At 35.2% G+C, this 25,793-nt stretch overlaps 1 protein-coding gene across 1 annotated transcript; it reads left to right on the forward strand.

Annotated features, from left to right (window-relative positions):
* Positions 1-1,200: 1,200 nt before the first annotated feature.
* On the forward strand, positions 1,201-24,023 carry LOC123534018 (uncharacterized). Its single transcript, XM_045316049.2, has 11 exons — positions 1,201-1,500; positions 7,101-7,838; positions 9,748-9,859; positions 10,060-10,161; positions 11,757-11,853; positions 13,136-14,537; positions 15,361-15,462; positions 21,159-21,339; positions 21,663-21,863; positions 22,363-22,589; positions 23,839-24,023. Exons 1-11 carry the CDS (start codon positions 1,308-1,310, stop codon positions 24,000-24,002), a joined length of 3,519 nt encoding a protein of 1,172 aa, XP_045171984.2. The 5' UTR covers positions 1,201-1,307; the 3' UTR covers positions 24,003-24,023.
* The last annotated feature ends 1,770 nt before the right edge of the window (positions 24,024-25,793 follow it).

A 25,793-nucleotide genomic window follows, 5' to 3' on the forward strand; every position in this document is an offset into this window, starting at 1 on the left:
TTTTATCTAAAATTGATCAACTGCATGGAAGTCACGGAACCACATTTTTTGTTTATTCTTTATTTGTATTTAATACCAAGAAATATTTAGTAGGGTAGCCCTTTGAAGTTTTCACTGAATTTCCAGTAAACAAACAATTGTAGTAAATGAAAAATGCATTGATTTAGTTTTTACAGGATAAAGAAGATAGGCAAACTGACATTTATATCTTGGTTAAACATGACCAGAGAGAAAATGTCAGTAGATCTAGGTGGTCAATGTCTTACACTGACGGTCAAATACAATATGGTCCAATCTCACTTTTTCACAGAAAACACGTAATAAAACTGTGTACAATTTTGTTCAACGAACATGTAAAAACATTTTGTGATCTTTAACCTGTACATGTGAATATTTATCTATATTAAGATACTCTGAACATTTCTTATGGACCAAGCAACATATAGAGTTGAAAATGTTTTTTGTTGTTTTTTTTTTTCAAAATTTTATTGCTAAAATGCATTATTTTTTGAAATTACTATTGACGATAAATTAAAGGCTAATCGGGGAAATTCGAAGTAATTATCTTGAACAATTAAATATCCGGGATTCTTATAAATGATATCTTGTATCAGTATTCCTGTGTTATGGTTAATGTGAAATCAAGAAATTACATAAAAAGGCCATTTGGCTATACCACTGCTAAAGAATGGAATATCGTTCTACAGAAAATCCGATGTATGGATTCAGTTCCTTCTTTCAAAAACAAATATAAAAAATATGTATTAGGATCTGAATAAGCTGCAACTTTCTCCGTCATTGCTTTTTTGACTGTTTATCTGAGTGGTTTGACTTTTACGTGAATATTGATCAGAAATCCGGGTAAAGTGTTTGTCAAGAATGAATGCTGTGTTTCAAGGTACTTTACGTAACTTGATTTTCTCTTCTTTTTTTTTCAATACTGTATAATGCCTTCGAATACGCATATTATTCATAACATTTTTTTTTCTTTTTAAGGAAGGCCACATTGAAACTTACGATTTGTAATATGTTCTGGAACTGTTATATGTCTTTATGTGTTACCTTCTTTAAATAAATTTAATAAACTTTCTTTTTTCTCAAAAATATTTTCTGTTTGCGTTATGTGAATAGCAGCGTCGCTTCTTCATCAACGACGTCATATATTACGTCATATCGTTATCATCACCGACGTTGTTGCTTTGACAACGCTACACTGTCGCTGCAGCCACTGAACAGGAACAACCATGTCAAAAATGTGAGCAAAATGTTCAATGTTTAAAGCGAAATAGAAAATAAAAAATATCCAAATGGATTCTGATGACCCTTGGACAGAATCGTTACGTAATTTGCCAGAGGTTCCGAGGGAAAGGCGCATCAGAAAACGTAAAAATGGAAACTCTGTGAAGGAAACTTCTACTCGATACCAGAAAGATGCAAATGACATCGATACTGCTGATCAAAAACTGTTAGAAATAAAGATGAAATTAGCGGAAAGCGCTGGTAAGTCAGATTTTGAAAAAAAGGATTTTTAGATATAAGCCTAAATTCTGAATAATAATAACAATAATAATATTGTCCTAAGAAAATTTGTCATGTTTTATTCTGATTTTTCTAATAGCTAAATTCTGAACATGTGAAAATGGTTTCTTTCAATTAACCATGCATTTGCACCATACCTATATCAAGGAAATGAATTTACAGCTTGATTTTTTTAATCCGTTCCTTCTCATCAATTATCTGTTTTATTAATTGTACGGAAATTACATAAATACGAAATATATAAAGTTTAAACCAATGATAATAATAATAATAATAATAATAACTTTATTTAAAGAAGGTAACACATAAAGACATATAACAGTTCTAGAACATATTACAAAGCTAAAGTCTGTAAAATAAAATACAAAAGTTCAACATAAAAGAGAGATAAAAACTGATTATCTAATTATACTATAAACATTTAAATGCATCATTCACTCTTGACAAACACTTCATTTAATTAGAAAAAATATACATGTATATCAATCCGAAAAAATGGTCAAATCGCTCAGATAAACAGTCACCCACACAAAAAAAAAGATAAATAAATAGCAATAACAAAGAAAGTTGCAGCTTTAAACCAATAATAATAATAATAATAATAATAATAATGATTCTCTGTAATAATAATATTATTATTATTTTATCATGATCATTATCATCATCATCATCATTATCAATTTAGTTATGATAGAGATTAAAATGATGCATCTAAGACTCGGACCTCTTTGGACAATGGATGAGGCATCATATGTGTAACAGAATTTGCTTCCTTCTCCTGTGATATTTCGTACAACCAATATAGATTAGAAGAACATCCGAATGGTATGCACACGCACGTTCTCGCACACGCAAACACTGGGTGATAGGTGGGGTAAGCTTAAGTGAAAGTATTGTTAGAAGCGACAAGAAGGAACTTAGGTAGCCAGCGTTCATTAGTAAAAAGTTATACATGGTTTAATAAAATTAAAAGCAGCAACCCAAACAATGTCATTCAGTGAAACAAACAATTTAGCGAAATACTATCAGATATTTACAGTTATAATGTGGGCACATGCTGTCATCACTTTTTTCTGAGATATTTTTCATCCAAAACCAGACTTATTATATTAAATAACACGTTATGGTAATAATGTTTTTCCCGCAAACAGTTAATTCCTTTTTTTTTCTTTTTTTTAATATTAAGAAGTAAAGAAGATGTTCTTGACAAGTCCATAACCGTGTTAATACTTTTCTTTCAAATAATCCCGTTTTACCATAATCTAGTATATTTTTTTTCCTCCCGATAATTTAAATACGATACTCTATCCGATATTTGAATAAGACGGTATTATTTCCCATTATGATATCGAATGACTAGAAAACTTAAAGTCCCTTGGGTTTTTCTCCATTTTCCAGCTTTCAAACATCTCTATAACATGAAAAGTAGAGCTATATATATTAGCTGAGCAATCTTAAATTAGGGTTGGTCCCACATTTCGTATTCTAACGCTTTTTACAAATTTTCTTCAAAGTTATATAATTTAATTTAAGATATATAAAATTGTATATGTAACGAGGTACTATATGTCTATTAGAAATAAAGATATGTCTGTCAATAAAATTTAGTTTTCTCAATATGAAAGAAAACGAACCGCGCCGTTGCTCAACATATCACTTTGGATGGACCGGATAGTCACAAAATGATTGCCTAAGCCTATTTTCATTGTCCTAAACAGCCTGAAACGTAAGCTATTATTATCTTATCGGCTAGCCATTTAAATAGGTGGTTATTTTACTACGCTTAGTTTACTTCTCACTGTTGAGTTATTAAAGCGAAACTTGTGAATTATATAACGGTTAATAGCATAGATTATAGACCGGCACGACTTTTGTTGTGCTATTTGGAGCAACTACGGTATCCCGCCAGGACCACGCGTATATAACTGGAAATGTGACCGAGGGACAAGAAAGAGTGCGCTCAATGGCCAGTTGTAATACTGACTATGAAACAAGGCAAACCTTCGCTCCTCTTCCTAAAAAGTACTGTATGGGTATTTTACACCTGGTACACCAAAGAACCGGGGAAGCTTCTGGAATAAGAGCATCTGTAACTTGTACTGTCATTCCACTTACATTACTAAAAGTCCTTTGGAGAAGACGCCTATACGTTTTCCCGGCGACGACACAATAATTAAATATGTATATGATAATACTCGAATATCCGTAAAAGTCGTGTTACCGTACTAGGTTGATTTTGAATTATAAGGACTGATTTTTTAGTTCAAACACATTACTGAGTGTAGATCTACACGAAAACAATGGATAATTCGTCAAACCGTGCGAAATACGGAGTTCCTTATAACGCACATAAAACTACTTAACTAAAATTCTCTTCGGAGCATTTTGAATGTTAGCGTTTTTAGGCAGAACTGATACTTGTGTGAATATCAGAAAAGAAAGAAAGAAAAAGGTTCAAAGTTTAGAAACTGAATTTATAAACTCGTTGAAAAAAAACTACGAAATGCTCGACAGAGCCTTTTAATCAACTATTCTAATAGATTCAGTATGAAAAGACACTCTCGTTGCGTTCTGTCACAGAAGTAATAACGTCAGATCTTGTGTCATGACGTAATTATTCCAGACGTGATACCATGGCGACGTCAATTAATTATTGTTGCCGCTAAACCCTAACGAATATACTGGTTGGGAACCAGTTTCCGGACAGGACCAGTTTCCGGACACATGTAATATCCGCTTTATTTCGTTGTTATTCATGTAATTGTTTCATCTAGATCATTTAAATGTTTGTTCTTTATGTCTACAACAAACCGCTATTTTATAAGGCTGTGTAATGTTTGGGTTTTTGATGATAACTCACCTGCGTTTACAAAACAACTTTCTGTCTTAACGGGGCATGAAGATAGCTTTGCGCATGCGCATTAGTTTACACATGCCGAGGTATCAAGTGGGGAAGAAATAATCAAACTACATAATGATTGTTTGCTGATAACATGTTCTACTTTAAATTTCACCCTAAAGTTTCCGTAAGATGCAGGGCTGTCAATTTTTGCACTAATTTTATTCTATATCTTTTGGAATTATCAAGAATTCGTATAAGACGAAATTCGAGTTTTTATAGTCAACCTCGGTTTGCTTTCGTAACTGCTATTGGACGTCGGGTTATGTTTCATGTGCAATTTTGAAGAGACGAATGATAAAGAAATGTGTAGAAATAGTTTAATTACTTATTTTGATATCAAATTAAAAACAAAACACCGTCCAAATATTTGTCCGGATACTGGTTTACCTGACGGGAAAAATAACTTATTTTAGTGACCCCATTTGAGGCCCCATGGAACCCATATTTTACGTCACAACGCGATGTTGATTACAACATCGGATGTGGAAGGAGCTGAAGTTTGTGCAGTGTGGGCTTCATTTATGTCAAATATTTTTTTGGGGAAAAATGGAGCCAAAATATGAAAATGTGTCCGGAAAATGGTTCCCAACCAGTACAGACAATGCCAATTGATGGCATTTTTCCGCCTTAAAAGAAAAATTAGGAGAGAAAAAAATTAAATGGATTTTGAAGACCCATTTCGGCAGAACTGATAAGTAATATGCCAGAAGTACCGGATATGCAAAACCGGAAAAGCCTTGAGCAAAACCTATGGTTGTAATCAGGCGATGTCGGATGCAAACTATGATTTCGCGACCTCTTATTAAGAAACTGATAGATATAAAACTGAAATTAGCTGAAGGCACCGGTAAGTCTAAAGACATGTTGATAAATGCAGAAATTGAAATTTTTTGTTTCTTTATACAAGATACAAGAAACTTTATTTTACGTCGGATATATAGTATTACAAATAACATTAGCTCTATATAGCTATTCCCCGACAAACAATAGAAAACAGGAATTAACCCTTATCATGCTAGACACGACTGATTCTGCCTTTGCGACCAGTTCGCCATTCAATCAGTGTCTGTTGGTAATCACCCCTTTTAACAGTTAATGGTACAATCCAAATTGAAAGATGGACAAGTTCATTATAGAAATTTAGCAGGATAAGGGTTAGCAACAATAAAGCGGCTAAAAGGAAAGATAAGCGAATAATTAATCTATAACCTGCTAAATTTCTAAAATGGACTGGTCCGTCATTCATTTTGGGAAGTTCCATTTAATATTTGAAGGGATGTTCACTGAAAATTTACAGACTGAATAGCGAACAGTGCAGACCATGATCTGCCTACGTGATCTTGGCCTGCGCTGGTCGCAGACGAACAACCAATTGCCACCAGCAGTCCAAAGGTTAAAGTATATTTACAACATTTACGTTGCAGAGATTAAGAATGACATGGTTATATGATCAAGTTCAATTTTTGTTGGGAAAGAAAGGCTTTATCCTTTGATAGTCTCACACCGTCAGTAAAAATAATTCTTTCAGTAAATCAGCTTTGATACAGAGGTTTTGCACTGTATTTCAAAAGCGTTGAAACTGCCTTAAAGGTGCTTGCTTCCAGATTTATGTGTACAGTACCGTACACATAATCAAAGAAAAAGAGTTACCTTTAAATTATTCTCGTCAGGCAATGGTTTTAACGTCAATAAATGTATCAGAACGTGTATTTTGGTACACTTTTCCTTCTGCTATGAAGCCACATACTTCAAACATAGACGGACTCGAATAAAATGCACAGACTGACAATCAGTTCTTTTATTTAGATATTTTTGTATTCATTTCTTTTGTTTTAGTTGATCATGTGTTGCCGACTTCTGTATTTATGATTCATTATATATGAAAACAAAATTTTTCACTTAGCAGCAAAAACTCTAACCTTGCGTCACAGCGCGCGACTTAAAGTATTCATATAAAAGTTTATTTGTAGTCGTCATGTTCAAGTCACCCATAAGGAAGGATCCTTCGGAAAAAGACTAGTCTTTTATTTCCTAAATCGTCCCCGTGTCCTTTAGTATGTAAGGTTTAATGCACCCTCGCTGGAATCCAGTTGAAAGTCTCTAGTTTACTTTATTTTATTCGGAGCAGCGAGAGCTGGAACTCATTTCTGTTCTATCAGTCTAGCGTCTTACCACTGGACCACAGATCCCAAAATTAAACGCTTTCAATAAGAAACAGTAGGTGAAATACACACAGTTCGTAGCACCAAGTGAGGTTAGTGTGAACACTTAAGCGCTGTGATCTCTTTGAAGTCATAGCTGGTTTTTCTCTAACCCTTTTGAAAATTGAATATGGAGTGACATCCGGAGGTAACCGAAAATTAGGGCGGGTTTAATGTGGGGTTGGGAGCATGAGAAATCATAAATACAAACAAACATGTTAAATTATGGAACAATACGTAACATTTTGAATTATTAACAAGCAAGGACAGAAGTCCAGCAGGAAATGCCACGCCATCCATACAGCACTTCTTGCTGCATTCCATGATTGTTCTGATGACTTTCAGATAGGGTAGTGAACTTTTTAGAAAGTGAGTTTTCAAAATACATAGCTTTTGAAATCTGGAATCAGTACTACCCGACTCTCTAAAAAAGAAAATATACTTTGCTCTTTTTACAGATACAGTAGGAGGCAACGAGGCTCGAGATTTTGCGAGATTTGACGAATTATTCAGCAGAGATCTTCCGTGCACTTTGCTATACTTAGACCGCTATTCATCAAGTCTTAAGCCGCTCAAGACGATTGATGAACTCTCAGAATGTATCAAAACAGCAGACAAGAGTCAGACTATAGATGTCAGGATTGTTAAAACGCTTGAGTCTGCACCTGTAGGACGTTTGGTTCACTTCGCGAAGCTTGGAAAATATCTGCGGTACCTTTATAGGAATAACCGACTGCTGGACGTTCGTATTGAAGTAGATGGCGCCGTTTTCATGGCACATAGAGTCGCTCTTTGCTATCATAGTGGCTACTTAAGAAATTTGCTTGTTAAAAAACAGAAGCTTGTTAAGATTCCAGTCCATGTGAAAATAGTTGGCGTAAGCTCAGAGGCCTTTTTGGCATTCTTGGAATATGTTTACACAGGAGAGGTACATGTCCACTCAGGAATTGTCGCGGACATTTTCCATATGTCGGAATATCTGGATGTTAAGCTATTGAGGGACAAACTTGCTTCCCTGGAATGCGATTTTACGCTTGAAGAATCCATCAAATTGTTGTTGAAACGACCCCGTGAACTATCTGAAAAGCCATACAATGTTGCTTTTGCTCAGATACTGGGCCGGTTCGTTACAGCGTCGATGAGCATCCGATTCTTAGATCTAGATGTTGAAATTTTCTGCAATCTTCTCAAGTCGGGTAAGTACTTTAATCATTCATAATTGCTTTTCTCTGCCCCTGTGTTTAATTGCTTATTTAGGGCAACTGTTCTTAATTGCTAATGCTTGTTTTTCACAGTTTTTTCCCCATGCAAATCATGTTTAATTGCCATCATGGCAATACAAAAGGATACAGTTATTCTGTGGCACAGTTTTAACTAAATACACAAAGTATTGTCCTTTACTGCTACTACTCACGATGATTCAAACGACAACATGTTTATTTTTTCGTTTGATTGTTATGGTTCTCATGCATCGTTGAACTAAAAAAAGGTTGTCAATGATAGAAGTTAAGTGCATACTGTAATGTTATACAAAAATATTTTCTGTATTGAAACATTTTAATGAAGAAAAATCATAATTATCAAACGTGTTATCGTTTGAGTTATCGTGCGGGATTTCTACATTAATTCAGTAGAGCTGTACATTCTTGTATTTCTCACTTTTTTCATGCAAATCCTGATAAACACAAAATAATTCTCTTATTGTGTGGTGGGTCTTTAAGGTAAAGTATTGCCAATGTTACTTTTATTTGTTACACGACTACCAGTCTAAGAAATCTTTGTGTAGATTTGATATAATGTGATGCCAGGTGTGATTTTCATTAGGTTTTACGTGATTTATTTTAATGTGCTGTATAAAGGATGCCCGCTGTGTTTTGTACAAGCTTTGAATCCTTTTAATGCATCGTATTTCAGATATAATTTGCTATAATCTAGATGCAGGTTACACACTAGTTTTACGTGATTCAATTTAATGTCTCAATCCGCCGGCTTTAACAGTGACGATTTGAAGAGAGGCATTGTGTCTGAAATTATTTCATCTCCACCTCTGATCCATGTGGAGACGTTGGTCGTTGCTTGTGAAGAATATATTAATATTGGTAAGAAATCCAGAAACACCAAAATACTGTTGAAAAGGCGCTATAGTCAACAGCATTTTTTTTATATCGGATGTTTGTTGTGTGTTTCAGGAGTTGTCAGTGGTTCAATTTTAATGTATTATATATAAGATACCAATTGATTTGCGCGAGTTTTATGTTCTTCTTTTAAAGGCACATACGAAATAACGGTATTCTATTGTTTTTCCATGGTGGTATTTATACTTGATTACTTGATACTTGTCACATTTTGACTGCGATCTCTTTTTCAGTATATCTTTAAAAACATAGTGCAATGTAGAAATGAACTATTGTCCAAACATTTTATTGAGATATTGTAGCAGTATGCATTTAGTCAAGTTTAGACAATACTTCATTTTCTACATTGCACTATGTTTTTAAAATTTTACTGAAAAAGAGATCGACCAATATGTAAACGGATAAAGTTGTGAAAACACATTAGATTAATTCATTGGGTATTTAAGGTTTAGCAGTATATCACAAAACAACAGATTTTTAAGTAAATGAACAGTATCTTGACACACAACTTATCTGTCCAATACATGTTTTACTGTTTTGTCCCACGGAGTTGGGTACTAAAATCATTCAAAATGAGTTGTCCCCCTGTAAATAAGAATGCCATTTGTAAAGAAATAAATGTAAACAATTGTCAAAAACGATGTATTACCTACTTATGTAAAGTTTAAACTCTCGCACGTTGTTGCAAATGCATCAAAACGAAGACATGCAACAGCTTTTTAAAAATGTTGAGTTTTTAAAGGCGCTGGTCTGTCCAGAAGTGTGGCCCCTGCAAGCAGTCCTTTTCCGGAATTCAATAAATATATGCGTAAATTGACAATGGCTTTGTAAAATAATATAAAATTTTTATATGCTGTTAAATTTTCATGTGAAACAATGCTTTCTTTCTATGATTTGATGACGTTCGAACTTTTTTCTCCGAAACATGGACCTATACCTTAATGTGTTATATCAATAATGTATGTTACAGATGCACTGCGTGTATCGCATGAGTTTGAGGCGTTTCAAGTAGCTATCAGGTGGATAGTGCACGGGGGAAGGGAACGAGTGCCGTACATTACTCGAGTAATGAACAACATCAGGTACCAACCTTCATATGTCTGTCGTAGTCAGTAAGCGCTCTTGCATATATTTTTCGTTTGATCTTTATACTAATTATTGTAAATGTCCTAGTATTCTTAAGATCTGTTTTCCTCTCCATACAAACACACAACCTTTGTTCTGGTGGTCGATAATCGATGAAAAATACATGAATTGATTTACATTCTTTTATTATTTACAGGTTTTGCCATATGTCTCCATACGAATTATTTGACTGTTTGGAAGAAACCAGTCTGTTCCATGACCGCTCGGAACTCAGGGAGCTTCTCTTGATAGCAAATTGGTAATCTATGATTTTGTCATAAACAAAGTTAACGTACTTCAGTTTTCCCAGCATGTACATTTCTATAAAATCTAATTATACCAGGTTTGATACCAAATACGATGTGTTTCTATTTAATTTAACGCGGATGCATTTGCTTAGCAAACTGGACATGTTTATGTAATTGTGTTGCCCAAAACACACATGGCGGCGAGAAAGAAAAAAATACAAACCAATGTTTACTTGTAATACTTTAACTGCGTGCGATTTTTCAAAAGAGTTCTGGGTTTCCAGCTCTTACGCATATTACCGCTTAATGTGTTGGATGTTGTGCGGGTATGTTTATTTCAACACAATACTTCAACATTTGATTATTTCATTGAAAAATAGAGGTTTCAGGCACACTGTAGTTGTTCAATTTCTTTTCTTTTTACTGTAAAATGGGAGATAAATTTCTGATATCTGGCACAACAATATTCTGATTGCTGACCGTTACATGGTCTTTAATTGTTATGTCCCCAAAGATCGGCATATATTATATAAAACTGGCATCTTCTGGCATCCCGTCTGCTGTTTCCTAACAAAACCATAAGGTAAAGGTTATTCATCATTGTGGATGACTTAAAAAGGGCCATAGTATATAGCTCAAAGTTCAGGGGTACACTGAGAGGTAAAGTTATTCCAGTTTCTAATTTCGTGGACTTATTTCCAATTTCGTGGACTGATCAAACTCTGCTATTTTAATTTGTGAAGTAATAGTTGTTATTAAAGTGTGATAATTTGCAAGGGTTATAGGTAGGTTCTTATAGTCTTGTCTATGTCGCAGCAAGAATTTTGCAAATATCTGGATTTTATCGTATACAAGACCCAAGCTTAATGTCAGACACAGATAGGTCGAGCTTAATGTCAGACACAGACAGGACGAGCTTAATGTTAGACACAGACAGGTCGCGCTTAATGTCAGACACAGACAGGACGAGCTTAATGTCAGACTCAGACAGGTCGAGCTTAATGTCAGACACAGACAGGTCGAGCTGAATGTCAGACACAGACAGGTCGAGCTTAATGTCAGACACAGACAGGTCGCGCTTAATGTCAGACACAGACAGGTCGAGCTTAATGTCAGACACAGACAGGACGAGCTTAATGTCAGACACAGACAGGTCGCGCTTAATGTCAGACACAGACAGGTCGAGCTTAATGTCAGACTCAGACAGGTCGAGTTTTAATATTCCAAACATTAATGGTCTTTAAAAAAATATATAACATTTATACATGAATATTTTAATAATACCGGCGTTGAGGTTTTTCCGGAGTTTGGTGAATGCAAGGTGGTAGGGAAACATGCCAGACCTAAGTTACCTGACCAAGCTTGTCAGCAAAGAAAATACAGAAAACAAACTGAATTGAATTTAGAGTAAATATTTGAGGAGGGGATACGTCTATGGTTATGGAGGGTCGATAAAGGGTCAGACTGTTCGTACGCCTAGAAAAAATAACAATTAGACATTCTGTTTGTGAAGAAAACTGTTCCTAATATTGTAACACGTTCTCAAAGAAAATATAAACTATGCAACCAAGGTACTCAATTATTAACAAAGAATTCTATTTTAAAGGGTTATAACAGCGATGAGGTTAGAAGTACCGGATCCATTTAGATTTGTAATTCCACCTTACAGGGATAGTTACAAGAGAGTTTGCAAGAAAACTTTTGTAAGTATACTCGAATTTAGTACTTCTACGATTGTCTCCCCTGAAAAGATTTCCCTGTACGCTGTCCACATCGCAAATTTTTAAGATAAAAAAATTGTTTTATTAACAAACAGTAAACAGTTCATAAGAAAATATACCAATAAATTTTTGGCCAGGGAAGAGTTTGATTTCTTTATTTAAGCTTTTCTTAAAATATTTTGTTTAAAAAAGAGTCAAAATTTCATGATGCTAGGACGCAACATTTTAATAAAATTGAAGATGTCAAAAAATCGAATAAACCCATGGCAAACTTCCCCAAAATAACCTGCCATTTTGAACAATTTGTGATATTCGTATTGTATCTCGACATTTTGTTTTTAATTTTTTTTTAAAATATACCAACTATTGACTAACATATTTAACATTAAAACTCGAAATAGCTGAAACGAAGACTGCCAACCATTAGCGTAAGGGACAAACTTTCTATGTCTCATCTTTGGTAATATCCGAATATTGTCATTTTTACTTAATATGTAAGAGAAACTGACGAGAACTCCATGCTATTCAAATATTGATAACGCGTGTCATGTATATTCCATTTAGAATTAACGATGTCATTAGCACTGTTGATATCCAAGATAGAGGCTAAAATAGCAAAATCTTGTCATTAGAGTTGATAATGAGTTGCTAATGGTAAGACTGTGCATGGCGTTCTCATTAATTACAAGAATCAGTTAAAGAAACCATTAGTATCAACTCACTCAAGTTTACCGCAGGCGTTTGATTAGTTTGTCTTTAGATGTTCTTCAGGAAACATTGAAGTAAAAAAAAGCAAACGAGTTCCATTTATTTATCTATTTATATGGACTCAGATATATTTCGCATACCTTTTTAAAATGTAGTACTGCCACAGCATATACCAATTTCGACGATGAAGTTTAGCCCAATTGCACACCCGGCCTAACCTCCCTAATTTCGTTTTAGTGGTCTAAGCCTGTATTTTCCTGTATTTCAAACTCCAGTACAGAGAATAATTGTAATAAAACCAAATTAGCTGTCGTCTCCAAGCGATACTAATTGATGTTTCCTAAAAAGAATGTGTTTAAGAAACGTTTTTATGATCTAAGAAGTAAAACGAGTACGTATGCACTTCGGTATTATCTGTTTCTTCAATTTCACGGAGCTTGTTATACCCCAATGATTACAACTTTTGATAAGATAATCTTTGCTTACCATGGAGAAAAAAGTTCGAGTCGTAAATAAAACAAATAAGCAACAAGTATTATGACTAATTATATTCCAGTCAAAACAGGATAAAAATCAGCGGCCTATTCATTCAACCAAGAGGCCAATGCGACTTCCGGCACAAGAGGACCCAGAAGATCTAGAGACTCTACAACCTACAATATATCCGACCTCAGATCTTCAGCCACCAGCCGAACCTTTGTCAGCCACTCCGAAGAAAAGTTCGCCTAGGTACGGAAAACCTGTTTTGGTTGATCAAGATCAAATGATAGCCGATTTTTCAAGATGGTGTTCTAGTGAACTTGTTTTACCTCCACCTGAGACACAAAGAAGTTCTCGGAACACTTCTCCGAAATATGGAAAGCCTGTTGTTCTTCCGCCTGAAATACAACGTCCGGAATTACATTTTAGCGAGCCAAAGTCAGAAACAAAAAGTGTCCAACGGCCAACAATCTCACCCGCTAGTCACAGAAAACCAACAATCTGGTCTCCAACTCCAAGTAACGAATCCTCTCCAAGTAACTCAGCTGTTTTGTTTCCACCTGGTCAATGGTCAATGAACGAACCTGCTGTACCTTCGCTAGAAGTGCATGAGAATATTTCAAATCATTCTCCACGACATGAGAGGCCACTTTCACGAGACGAACAAGCGCAAAGACCTTCAAAGCCAAATAAGGAAGTCGTTCAATTGCCAATGTTGTCACCAAATGGTCGCGCCAAACCAACAATCTGGTCGCCGGCCGCCAATGAAGAATCGCCAAATGATTCCCCAGAGGGAACACAAAACTTTGTCCGCCCACAATCGAAACCAATTCAGCTTCTGAACCAGCTTCGTGAATTCCTGAAGACAGAGGTTGTCCACCGACCGGCAGTGTCACCGCCTAGACACGTTACACCTAACAGTTGGTCATCAGATTCAAATAAAGGATCATCTCTTAGTACCTCTCCAAGATATTCAGAGACAGTTTTACTTCCGCCTGAAGAAACAGAAGGAAATGAACGTCCGAAGTTAGAAACGGAATGTGTCTGCCAAGCAAGGACGACAACGGCTGTTCAAGTCAAACCTATCTGTTCGCCGAATTTTAACCAATGTTCAAATCCGAAGACATCCGATATAGAAGAGGCATCTGCAAGCATAGAATATAACCCGTCTCGAACAGGAAGATTTGAGGACGCAATGAAATCTACTGCAAAACTACAGGCGAGTGAAACACAACTGAATTATAAGGCATCTGGTGTACTACAAATTTCCAGAAGAGAAACAGACGACATTTCACAGTCCAGCAAAACACGACATCAGTATGAAAGATATGTAGTTTCTGAAACATTAGCCAGACGAACCGCTAAACCAGTCATGTCTCCACCGGAAGTGGATGTAGTTCCGGATATGTCTAAGCAGCTGCCTGTCACAGATATCATCATTGTGGGCTGTTTTGATGACAGTATGGCGTCGACTAAAGGTAAGAAATTAGATATTGATGATATTTGCTGAAACAATTTGTTGATGATACAGGCTAAATATTTACAGTTTTTTTCGAGTCAATAAAAATTATATGCATTAAAGCTACCCGCCAAACTATTCAAAGTGCATTGCATACGTCAATACGATACCATACAGAAAACAATTTTATTCATATAGTTTTGACTATTGACCTAAAAGACATTTAATAAATGTTTTATTACATATCAGTAATAAATTTTCGCAGATAATTTTTAAGTTTAACTTTTGCCCAGCGAAAAATGCTCTGAAAAAAAAAATTATTACAAAGTAGTAGTCATGAACTAAAATTCTTTTATGCTTTTTCAGAACAAACTTATAGAAAACCACGTGTCTTTAACATAAAAGTGGACATGCATGCTCAAATATATTTTTATTATGTTACATGATTTATATTGAGCAGCGCCATAGGAAAAGCAACATAGTGCGTTTGCGACCAGCATGGATCCAGAACAGCCTGCGCATCTGCGCAGTCTGGTCAGAATCGATACAGTTCGCTTTTAAAGCATATTGAAATTAGAGAAACTGTTAGCGAACAGCATGGATCCTGACCAGACTGCGCGGATGCGCAGCTGCTGGTCTGGATCTATGCTGGTCGCAAACGCACTATGTTGGTTTTCTCATGGCGCGGCCCATATGTCCACCACAATGTTATTAACGCATGCGCTTGACGTAATACTTTTTCCAAAACTATTTGAATTGATTTCTGCAAACGTTTAGTCACACAGAATCTGAATTAGTATTCGAGTATTAGTATTCGAAAATATTGTTCATTATATTTGCAGATAGAAATGACGGCTACAAAAACTGGGCAGATTTCTGTAATTTACCAGAACCCAGGTACGGGTTTACAGTAGCACGGGTTGGGAGAAAACTCTATGTGATAGGTAGGTGCATATTAACATTTAAGTTCATGTTCAGGCTGTGCTAACTGTAGTATTATCGGTTTATAGAACAATCATAAAGTCCCACCATTTATAAGGAAAAAAGATTACACTTTGTGACTTTGTAGTTACGATCAATGATTTTGAATCACTTGCCCCTCATCGAGTGAAACTTCACTTATTTTACCCTTACATAATTTTCATTATCTATCTAGGTAACACGATGTAAGAAAGTATGTGTTCAACTCCTTGTTTGCATCGTGGCGGATTTATCATCTTCTTTAACCCTTAGCATGAACTTGTTCGTCATTCAATTTGGGCAGTACCATTTGTTATTCAAAGGGGTGTTCACTAAAAATTTACTGACTGAATAGCGAACATTTCAGACCATGATCAGACTGCACGGATGCGCAGGCTAGTCGTGGTCTGCACTGGCCGCAAGGGCAAAATAATTTGCTGCCAGCGGGCTAAAGGCTAAAAACGACTTTCAAGGATGGCCAACCAAAGTGTGTGTGTGTGTATATACAGCATTGTATGCTGTCACGTGACGTGGTGTACGGCGAGAAAAAGTAAAGATGGCGGACGTGGATATTGAGGAAAGGAAGGCTCGTTATTCATTGATTTCTCTGTTAATATTTCCTGTAGGGGAGAATGCTTTGTCGTATAACACGGTACTGACATTTGTCTTTCATCGGTTGTATACCATTTCCTCAGACGACGTCTCGATTTTCTAGACTTTGCCCTTGAATGCAGCAAAAACAGCGGAAAAAAATCTAAGCGAGGAGAGACTCGGTTTTTTCGAATTTTCCATCCCTTTCTTGTGAGATTTCTGCCAGTTTATGAAGTAGACATAGACTATGTACATAGACAAAACGTGTATATCAGCCAGTTCCCTGAAACCGCATATTTCTTAAAAAATACTCGTTTTAAAATTTGCCAAGTGTACGGTCAGAAGTCCGAGGTTATTCTGATGGTGTACTGTAGGAAGACAAAAAATCAAAGATTTTGCTACGAAATTGTGTACGAAAAGAAGACAAAATCCTGACACGATCAATTATTGTCTATATTTCGACATTAGTGCTGCCAATTTTCAATTTTTTTTTTTTTTTTCAAAACAACAGAATTTTAAAGTTTATTGAAAAATTATGTTTCTGTATTTAGCTCATTTGAATCTAAATTATTTGGATGATAAATATATTTGCATATAATCTGATAGGTCTATTCTTTCATACGTTTTCTTTAGACGGCCTTAATATGTTGGGAAGGAAAGTACGGAGAGATTCTAACTAAACCTTGTAGTGTTTTGTTTTACCTGAACATATCAGCTCACTTATATCATAATTATGTGAATCCTTTGTGCAAATACAAAGTATTTTTAATATTTCACACGATTTTTAAGTATGGCATGCTGCTCTTTTAGAAGAAACTTTGGAGTCGCCATTTGAAAAGTTATTTGTGATCGACATTTGAAATGTATTTTGACATATCGGCTTAGACAAGATCAGGTATTGATTTTCAATAAGATCATTTACTGAAATATGCTTGATGATAGTATGTTGAAGTTCAAATGAAGACCTTTCCATTGGTATATTTAACACCTTGTAGGTACTCTCATTAATATTTAAGGATGTAGGAGCGAATTTTTTCTAACGTTAATTTTTTTTCACACTCTATGAGCTTGTCGAATATTTGTTTCTAAGACAAACAAGAGAAGAAAAAACACAGGTCACCGAACTCCTTTTATTTCTATAGAGCATTTTCTTCACCCACTAAGCATTTCTAAAAATTTCGTAAAACTGAAAAAATGGTGGTACTTTATAAAACATATGATATCCCATTTAATGCTAAAGGGATTCCATGTCCAATAGGTTGATATGAATACAATGTCATGTCAGTATTATATAAGCATAGATGTCACTAACAAATCTCTTTCATTTTGACATGTTGACATAATTACCCCGCCCACTTTATTTTCAATGGAAAAAAATGTATTTAGATTTACAAAAAGTTCTGACAGTAAGATTTTCAAAATATTTTGCAGCTTTAATGACACAATAAAATGCTTCAAAACGGAAAGAAAAGGGTTGGGGTCACCGTGCATATAACAGATTTATTAAGAAAAAAAAATCTGTTAAAAACTCGTGAATTTTGATATTTTTCTTTTGTTCTTTTTGTTTAAATCTATATTTTCTAGATAAGATAAAGTGTTATCTTGAACACGTTTCTTTCAGTTAAAGCTTATTGTTATATGTATCAGTCAGGAAAATATCAAAACCAAACCTGATCTACTTTTATAGATATTTGAATTTACCTACCTCTACCCCATTGTAAATCTTACGTCAATTTTAGGCAAATGCCAGCCAAAAATAAGGGTGACTTTTTTTTTTTCACAAAAAAATATAATCTATTTTGTTAAATGGTACAACATTATTAGTCATATTTTAATTATTTAGCGTTAATTTTTGGCAAAACATTTCTTAGAATACAATACTCGAAGAAACATTTTTCAAAATGGCGGATATCCTAAAAAAAACACGCTCATACATCCTTAAGAAAATCAACATAGAGATCAAAAATGGCTTTTCTTGCGCATTATGCTGATGCAAAATGAAATTCAGTATTTCATAACAGAGAAAATACACTTACAACAATAAAAATATAAAGTATTGATTTAGTAGATATGTCACTAAAGAACTCCAAACTCTTTTGGAAATCAAGTTTGGTTACATAATAAAAGTTTTGATGGAAAATGTGAGTATATACCTGCGTTATGTTTTTTTTTTCTTTTGTTTTTTTAAATCTTTTTTTCGGGGTTGTGTTACATAAGTCATTTAATTTTCAACTAAAATGTTGCAAATCATGCTTTAATTACTGTACTGATTATATACACGTGTTATTGTTGAGTGTTTTAAAGTCGGCATATAACCTTATAATATGTGAGTATCAGTATGTTGAATACCTGCCGTGTTGAAATGCGACATATTTTTGTAGTGTCCGTAGCCCCTTTTTAAAACTACAGCAGAAACACACATCTTACATGGCATAATCACATGTTTACAATCTACTATTTCGTATCTACAAAGGGTATGACATATCATTTTTTTCACAAAAATGATTGTACTTTTTAAATTGTGCGTCAGTATTTGCTATCCGTAGCCCATTGAATTTATCCGTTTTAAACAGATTTTCTTCTGAATCAACAGCTGTTTATAAATTGCATTAATTTCATTAGTTATTATGCTGTATATGAATGATAGAACCACTTTGGATTAATTCATGTTTTGAACAAAATCGACTAAAATATATGACATTGGACTAATGAGAAATGCGTTGCTCATTCTTTCCTCGCACATCTTTTATGCGGTCTCTATTGTTATTAGGTGTATGCTCTGACTGCAAAATCAGAACCCTTATTCATGCAAAACCGTTAACACTTTTGTGTTACGGTTTATGTAATCTGTGCCTTTAGCTGTTTCGGCAATTTTAGATCATTTTAGAGATGTTTTCTGTGAATATTTTGACCAGTATTTACACTAAACTCGGCCTTCATTAAATTATGACAATGTTTCTGGAAGAACTATTCACAAAATTGGCGGAAATATTCCCGGCCCGTGATTTGAACCATAACACAGCTTGCGTTAGGTTGATTTATGACTGGACTCTTATTTACTAAAAATATGACAGAATCACAATGGAACTGATAACAAATTGCTATGCAGGCATCTGTTTTTTAACATACAGTGATAAATCGAAAGAAAATTGTAGCTGGTATATTCTTTTGTTCAGGTTAGCTCACATGATTATGTAAAACACAATACTGTTACCTCTCCATACTTTCCTTCCCAACAAATTAAGATCGTCCAAAGCAAGTGCATGAAAGAATATATCTATCAGACTATATGCAAATATATTAAACATCATTCAAATGAGCTCAGTAAAACAGAAACATGTTCATTCTAATTTTTCAATAATCTTTAAAATTCTGTGCGGTTTCAGTGATTTTTTTGCGTATTTTTACTGCCGAATATCGGCACTTTCCCCTCGCCAAAATAGGCCATTTTTTCCCATAAAATCGTCTATTTTTCCCCTAAAAAAGTGATGTTTTCCCCCCTCAAATTATAATATTTTATTTCCAAAATGTAACAGTATATATTCGGGCGTGAGATCCGCGATATCTAACATGAAATGACATCAAAAACGTCCTTTTTTAAGATCAAAATCGCATCAAGGTTACAGTCGCGAAAACACGTGACAAACAAAACATTGCCGATTTTCAAGAGAAATATGGACTCAGTCGGTTTAAATATGTTTCATTATGTCAGTTAATAGTTTATGGTAATGAAAAATGACAATATCTCTCCTAGTTTTTGGAAAATTGGAGATCAAAATCGCCGCGATTGTACCGAATTTCGGATAGTCAAAATTTCGGACGTTATCAAATTTCAAGGGAATGAAGTGAAAATTGATAAATACAATAATTACAAGTTGTACTGGTGTCTTAATTAATTTTATCACCCAAAAATTTCACAATTTTAAATCCAAAAGTGGTTTTGAAAAAATATAAACTCTTTAAACAAAATTCAGTTAGGAAATGTACAGATTTATATCACTTAGTATGGAAATTAAACATATTTATATTTTTCCCCATTTGGGGAATTATCGCGCTTATTTTCCCAATTCAGCAGGCACAGACACCTTTATTTTTTCCAAAAAAAATCACTGGGTTTAGAGAGACTGGAGAATTCTTTGGAAACACATTGAAAATTGGCAGCACTAATGTCGAAATATAGACTACGATAATCCTTCTAAGTTCTAGGGTAAGGCACTTGGTGATCGTGTCAGGACATTGTCTTCCTTCCGTACACCATTTCGAAGCAAAATCTTTGAATAACTGTCTGCTCACCGTACACTTTCTGACCGACGTCTTTCCGTACACCGACAGAATAACCTCGGCTTTCTGTCCGTACACTTGGCAAATTTTAAAACGAATATTTTTCAGGAAATATGCGGTTTTCTTTGAACTGGCTGATACACTAGTTTTGCCTATGTACATAGTCCATGTGTACTTCATAAACTGGCAGAAATCGTGGAAGAAAGGGATAGAAATTTCGAAAAACCGAGTCTCTCCTCGCTACGATTTGTTTTCCGTTGTTTTTGTTGCATTCAAGGGCAAAGTCTAGAAATTCGAGTCGTTGTCTGAGGTAATGGTATACAACCGATGAAAGTCAAATGTCAGTGTCGTGTTATACGACAAAACGTTCTCCCCTTAAGGAAGTATTAACAGAGAAATCAATGAACAAACAAGGAGCCTACCTTTCCCCAATATCCACGTCCGCCATTTTGCATTTTCCGTACACTAGGTCACGTGACAGCATACAGTGTACAAAGAGAAATTGATTTTTGAACAGGGTTACATTCCCTTCCTTCTACAAAATATACTGTGTAATGTCTACAAGGAATTTTCCCAGTTTTAGGCGAAAATCATACAGATTTAGATAATAAGCTGTTACGGAATGAGCTTTCATAAATTGGAATACATGACATTGTGTACTTTGATTATGGAATGAATTCTTCAACTTATTAAGAAAACCGATTTAACCAATTTATGTTTTTAACATTTTGGAACAATTTTATCTTAACCAAATATGTATGCATAGAGGCTCTTTAGATATTCTTAATTTATGATATGTTTCATTAAGGCGGAAGCAGTCCAGCGCAAACTGAGGCAGGATCAAGAGTAACGAACTCAGTCCTCCAGATGGACTGTATCGACAAAAAGTGGCAACATGTTGCACCTATGAAAGAAGCCCGGATGTGCCACAGTGCATGCGTACTGGATGACAATATTTACGTATTTGGAGGTCTAGGTGCAGATGAAAGGTAACGCTGATAGAGTAGGAGTTAGAGCTAGGGTTCATGTATAAAAGTTTTGAAATATTTTAACATTATTTTAAATCTGTTGTTTGTATGACATCTAAAATAATTCAAAAAATGTAATATCGCCTGCCTCATAGGTGCAACAATCAAAGGATACATGTTACATTTGATGAATGAACAATAAAAACTGATCTTATAGAACATTGAAGGCTGGACACACAAACAACGGTCCGTGGAATAGTTACAATGTTTACATGACCTGCTTTTTCACTGAAACTATCGTCTTTATTTTCTTTAAAGTTTGTGATTACATGTTTACGTTTCAGTCCACTAGCATCGTGTGAGTGTTATTGCACGAGTACAAACACGTGGTCCACAATAACACCAATGTCTTTTCCGATATATGCGGGGTCTGCAGCTGGCTTCGGAGGGAGATGTTATATTGCTGGAGGACTGACTCGAACCGCTGATGACGTCGGTCCTAGACTGCGCATGACTATGGTGTGCTTCGATCCGAAAAAGAGAACGTAAGACTTATGTATGATACGCTTATCTATAGGCAATAAATTCGATATGTGTTTATAGCCTGTCAATAGAAATATTTTTTCATAGATGCTGAGAACTTTCAAGGTAAAAATACAGAACAGCAATGATGGAATGTTGACATAGAAAAACACAAAAAGTACTTGTAATTTTTTTCACAATCGTGTTTTCCATCTTCAGTCAACTTGACTTCAACTTTCATCTTCGGGTTTATGACTTTCACCATATTGGTTTTGGCTTTCACCATCATTGTTTCGATATAAAACAGGATTTTAAATCGTTTTGCAAACAAAATGCACATACAATTTGCATGTAGCTCTCTCTCTAAGCTTAATGCAAACGAGAAAACTTCTCTGTTGAGCTTTATACAAAGTGAGCTTGATGCGGACTTACGGAGCTATCTAGAATTAGATACCTAACTAAGTATTTATACAAAATCTCAGTCATATAAATGTCTCGGATTGTATATAACTATACTTTCAGATGGTCAGTTCCAGGATATCTCCGAATGCCTTTATGCCATGCATCTCTAGTGAGCACTCAAGGTCGTCTGTTATTGTGCGGAGGTGCAACATACCACGACGATAGAGCAAGAAGGAAGCGGTTAGTGAGTGTCGCAAACATTGACGAGTACAATATACTAACCAACAGCTGGCGTTTCCTGACAAAGATGTCTACACCGAGACAGGAACCAAGCGTTGTGGCTCTTGGTGAGTTTTCGAAACTATAGTCTGGTGTTAAAAATGACTCTGCTTGAATACTGACATGTTTTCCTCATGTATTACGTTTCACCAGCAATGAATAAAATTAAAATATTAAACATATTTGTGGAAAATATTAAACATATTTATGGAACATATTAAACATATTTGTGAAAAATATTAAACATATTTGTGAAGCTTCCGTGGCCAAGCAGTAATTTATTAATTTAAGGTCGTTGACTTTGAATCGCTCGCCCATCATTTGCGGCTTCAAACCCCGCTGGGGTCATGTAAGTAGGACATCCAACTGGCTTGCAAAAGGTGTGCTCGCTCGTGCCTGAAATAATGCCAGTGGGAGCACAAGGAATATTCTCCTCTATCACAGCGTGCCTTTATTTTTTTCCGGGTAACTTTAAAGATACTAAACAAAACTTAAAATGTCAATGCAGCTACTGTTCTCTGCTATTTATCAAACACGTTTAATACAACGCTAACTTTAGTTTGTGTTATTGCGCTGCATCGTGTGTTAGATACAATTTTGAGAGATACGTGTAACACTACGCTGAGATTGATTATTTTAAGGTTGCATGCTCATTAGACTATGGTAAAATGTATCTAATTCTGTAATTAAATTCTCAGAGTTATTGTTTACTGGCTTCCTCATCCCACACACTAAATGTCTAGTTCCTATTTATTCAAAGGTTGACCAGGTATAATTGGCATATCTAGCATGATTCGAACTACACACTTTTATTTTGTGAGTTTCTTTGTAAGAATTATGGGCTCTGCAGCGAAAGAAGAATATTACTCCTAGTACATATAAAATAAATGTTAAAAAACGGCGCCAGTGTCGTGCAATCAAACGCTCAAGTGCTGCTATACTTTCATTTATTCTTTGTGTCAACATGCCTTCATACAAGCATGATATAAGAAAAATACACGAAAGTCTGTTCTGAACTTTGTTCTAGTCTAGACTAGTGTTTAACCTTTACCCGGCTAGCGGCGAGTGATTCTGCCTTTGCAACCAGTGTGGACCAAGATTAGCATGCACGTCCGTGCTGGCTGATCATGTTCTGCACTGTTCGCTATTCAGTCTGTAAATTTTCAGTGAAAACCCATTTGAATAATTAGTTGTACTGCTCAAATAACTGAAAGATGGGCCGAGCCATTTTAGAAATTAAGAAGGGTAAAGGTTAAAGGTTTGCTTTGATAAATTTCAACATTCAGTAATTACAAGAATTTAACTTCCGTATTTCAGGTAGCAAGCTCTTCGTGATTGGCGGGAAGAAGGCAGCAGACGACACGATTCTACAGTCAGTTGAATGTTACGATACAATCGCATCGGCATGGAAAAAATGTCTGATGGAACTTCCGCCCTCGGTCCGATGGATAAAATGTGTGTCATGTCAAAATATAAAATAAAAGCGAATAATGTTGATTAAATGAGTCGTACTTGTGTCTCCATCATGTACAGCGTATAGTTGAGCGCTGCTGTGCGAAAACTAACGTCAGGACCTTCGGATCCGCATGGATCCAGATTGGTATTCATCCAAACTGTTCGTTTATCCTGGCACCAATACTGTTCGTCTATTAATTTCAGTACTTATACGCAACCGATAAGCGGACAGTATATAAATATTGCATGCCTGAGAGGGTGATATGAAAAATGTTCACCGCGAGATATATGAATATTGACCGAGGCGCCAGCCGAGGTCTATATTCATATTTGGAGGGGTGAACATTTTTCATATCACCCTCTCAGGAATGCAATATTTATTTTATTATACCGAAAGCTTATAAGGGTCAAAGCATTAACTGGAAAATCAACATAATAATTTATTTAACATTAAAAACTAATTACTAACCAAATAATGAAGACAGAATTAAAAAGTGTTTACTTGTTTGGACTCGTAATTTGTGGCGACTTTGCTGTAATAAGACTTTTTTGATAGATTTAGTCGAGACGTTTACATATCGCTGACCCCTATATTTATTTTTGGGGCGGTGCGTAAGCTCCGCCTCCAATGGAATTAAGACGGGAAAATGAAAGCCCGTCACTTCTTAGTGCAAAACGGCAAAGCGCATCCACTTTCTACATCCTCCCATAAAGAAGAGCGCCTAAATCAAAGCGGATGAATATGACCTATATTACGGCTATTTTAGACTAGTCTGGTTCCCGTCGTACTATGTATTTTAGTACGACAGTGAAGGGGCAGATAAGCCAGACTATTTTTACACTCTGACGTCATGAGGGAAAACCCCACTTGGTTTTAATCTGAATTGTCTAAAAATATATACAGGTCAGTGACTTGTAGCTTGGCGGACTACTATTTAAAAAAAATTCTTAAAACGATGCCATCTTGTTCTTTCGAATAACTGCAAAAAAAAACACACATATCTATGCGATTATTATTATAAACTGGACTTTTATTAGGTTCGTGAGACCATGGTACAAATGTATAGTGTATGCATACCGTATTTGCAATTACTACATAAAAGTTTTTATACTGTAACGGAAACGTTTGAGGAAACGGAAAGTGACTCATGTTAGCATTTGTTCAGGATTTTTGCTTTCTGCAATTCAATCTAGGAAGATATTGCATCTGGAATGGAGTGTTATTGAATAAAATCATCGCGGATACGGGTTGCCTATTTGTTCTGTCAAGCGGCGTTATGGCGTGTGTATACGTCACGTCATTCGTTTGCTTGGTGAAGATGGGTAATTCGGTATACAACTGAACTTCGGACAAAATTTTGCATGGCAGCAAATCAAAATTATTCAAGAATGTTAAGCAGACAGAGAGGTCGGGCACAAAGCTAAACAAGGTTAGCGTTTGTTTTTCAGCACTGAAAAACAAAATGTTTGTGCAACAAATACCACTCCAATTAACTGTTTTCCCGTCGATTTGCCATTTTCGGAATCGATAATAAGTTAGGTATTCCGTAAACCACATGATCGATTTTTGGTTTCAAAACCTTTTCCATGTCGAATTAAATTTAATTAAGAAAGAAATCAACTGTTGTCTGTAGCCAAAGTTTTTCCTTATCAAATATTGGATAGATCACCCTGACGTCACGCATCAACACCTGTTTATCTGATGGTGGGCAAAAAATAATATTACATTGTTTGTGTATGGGATTAGAATTTTTAATTCTTAATAATTTCGTTCATTTATAGATATTAAAAAATCAAAAAAGTTTGAAAATGCTAAC

This window comes from Mercenaria mercenaria, chromosome 12, assembly GCF_021730395.1.
Source record: "Mercenaria mercenaria strain notata chromosome 12, MADL_Memer_1, whole genome shotgun sequence".
In the NCBI taxonomy this organism is placed as follows: Eukaryota; Metazoa; Mollusca; class Bivalvia; order Venerida; family Veneridae; genus Mercenaria; species Mercenaria mercenaria.

Coding starts and splice junctions, on each gene's coding strand:
- LOC123534018 (XM_045316049.2), top strand. CDS start 1,308: ATGGATTCTGATGACCCTTGGACAGAATCGTTACGTAATTTGCCAGAG. Junction 10,162..11,756: donor CTTCTCTTGATAGCAAATTG/GTAATCTATGAT, acceptor TCTATTTTAAAG/GGTTATAACAGCGATGAGGT. Junction 11,854..13,135: donor GAGTTTGCAAGAAAACTTTT/GTAAGTATACTC, acceptor ATTATATTCCAG/TCAAAACAGGATAAAAATCA.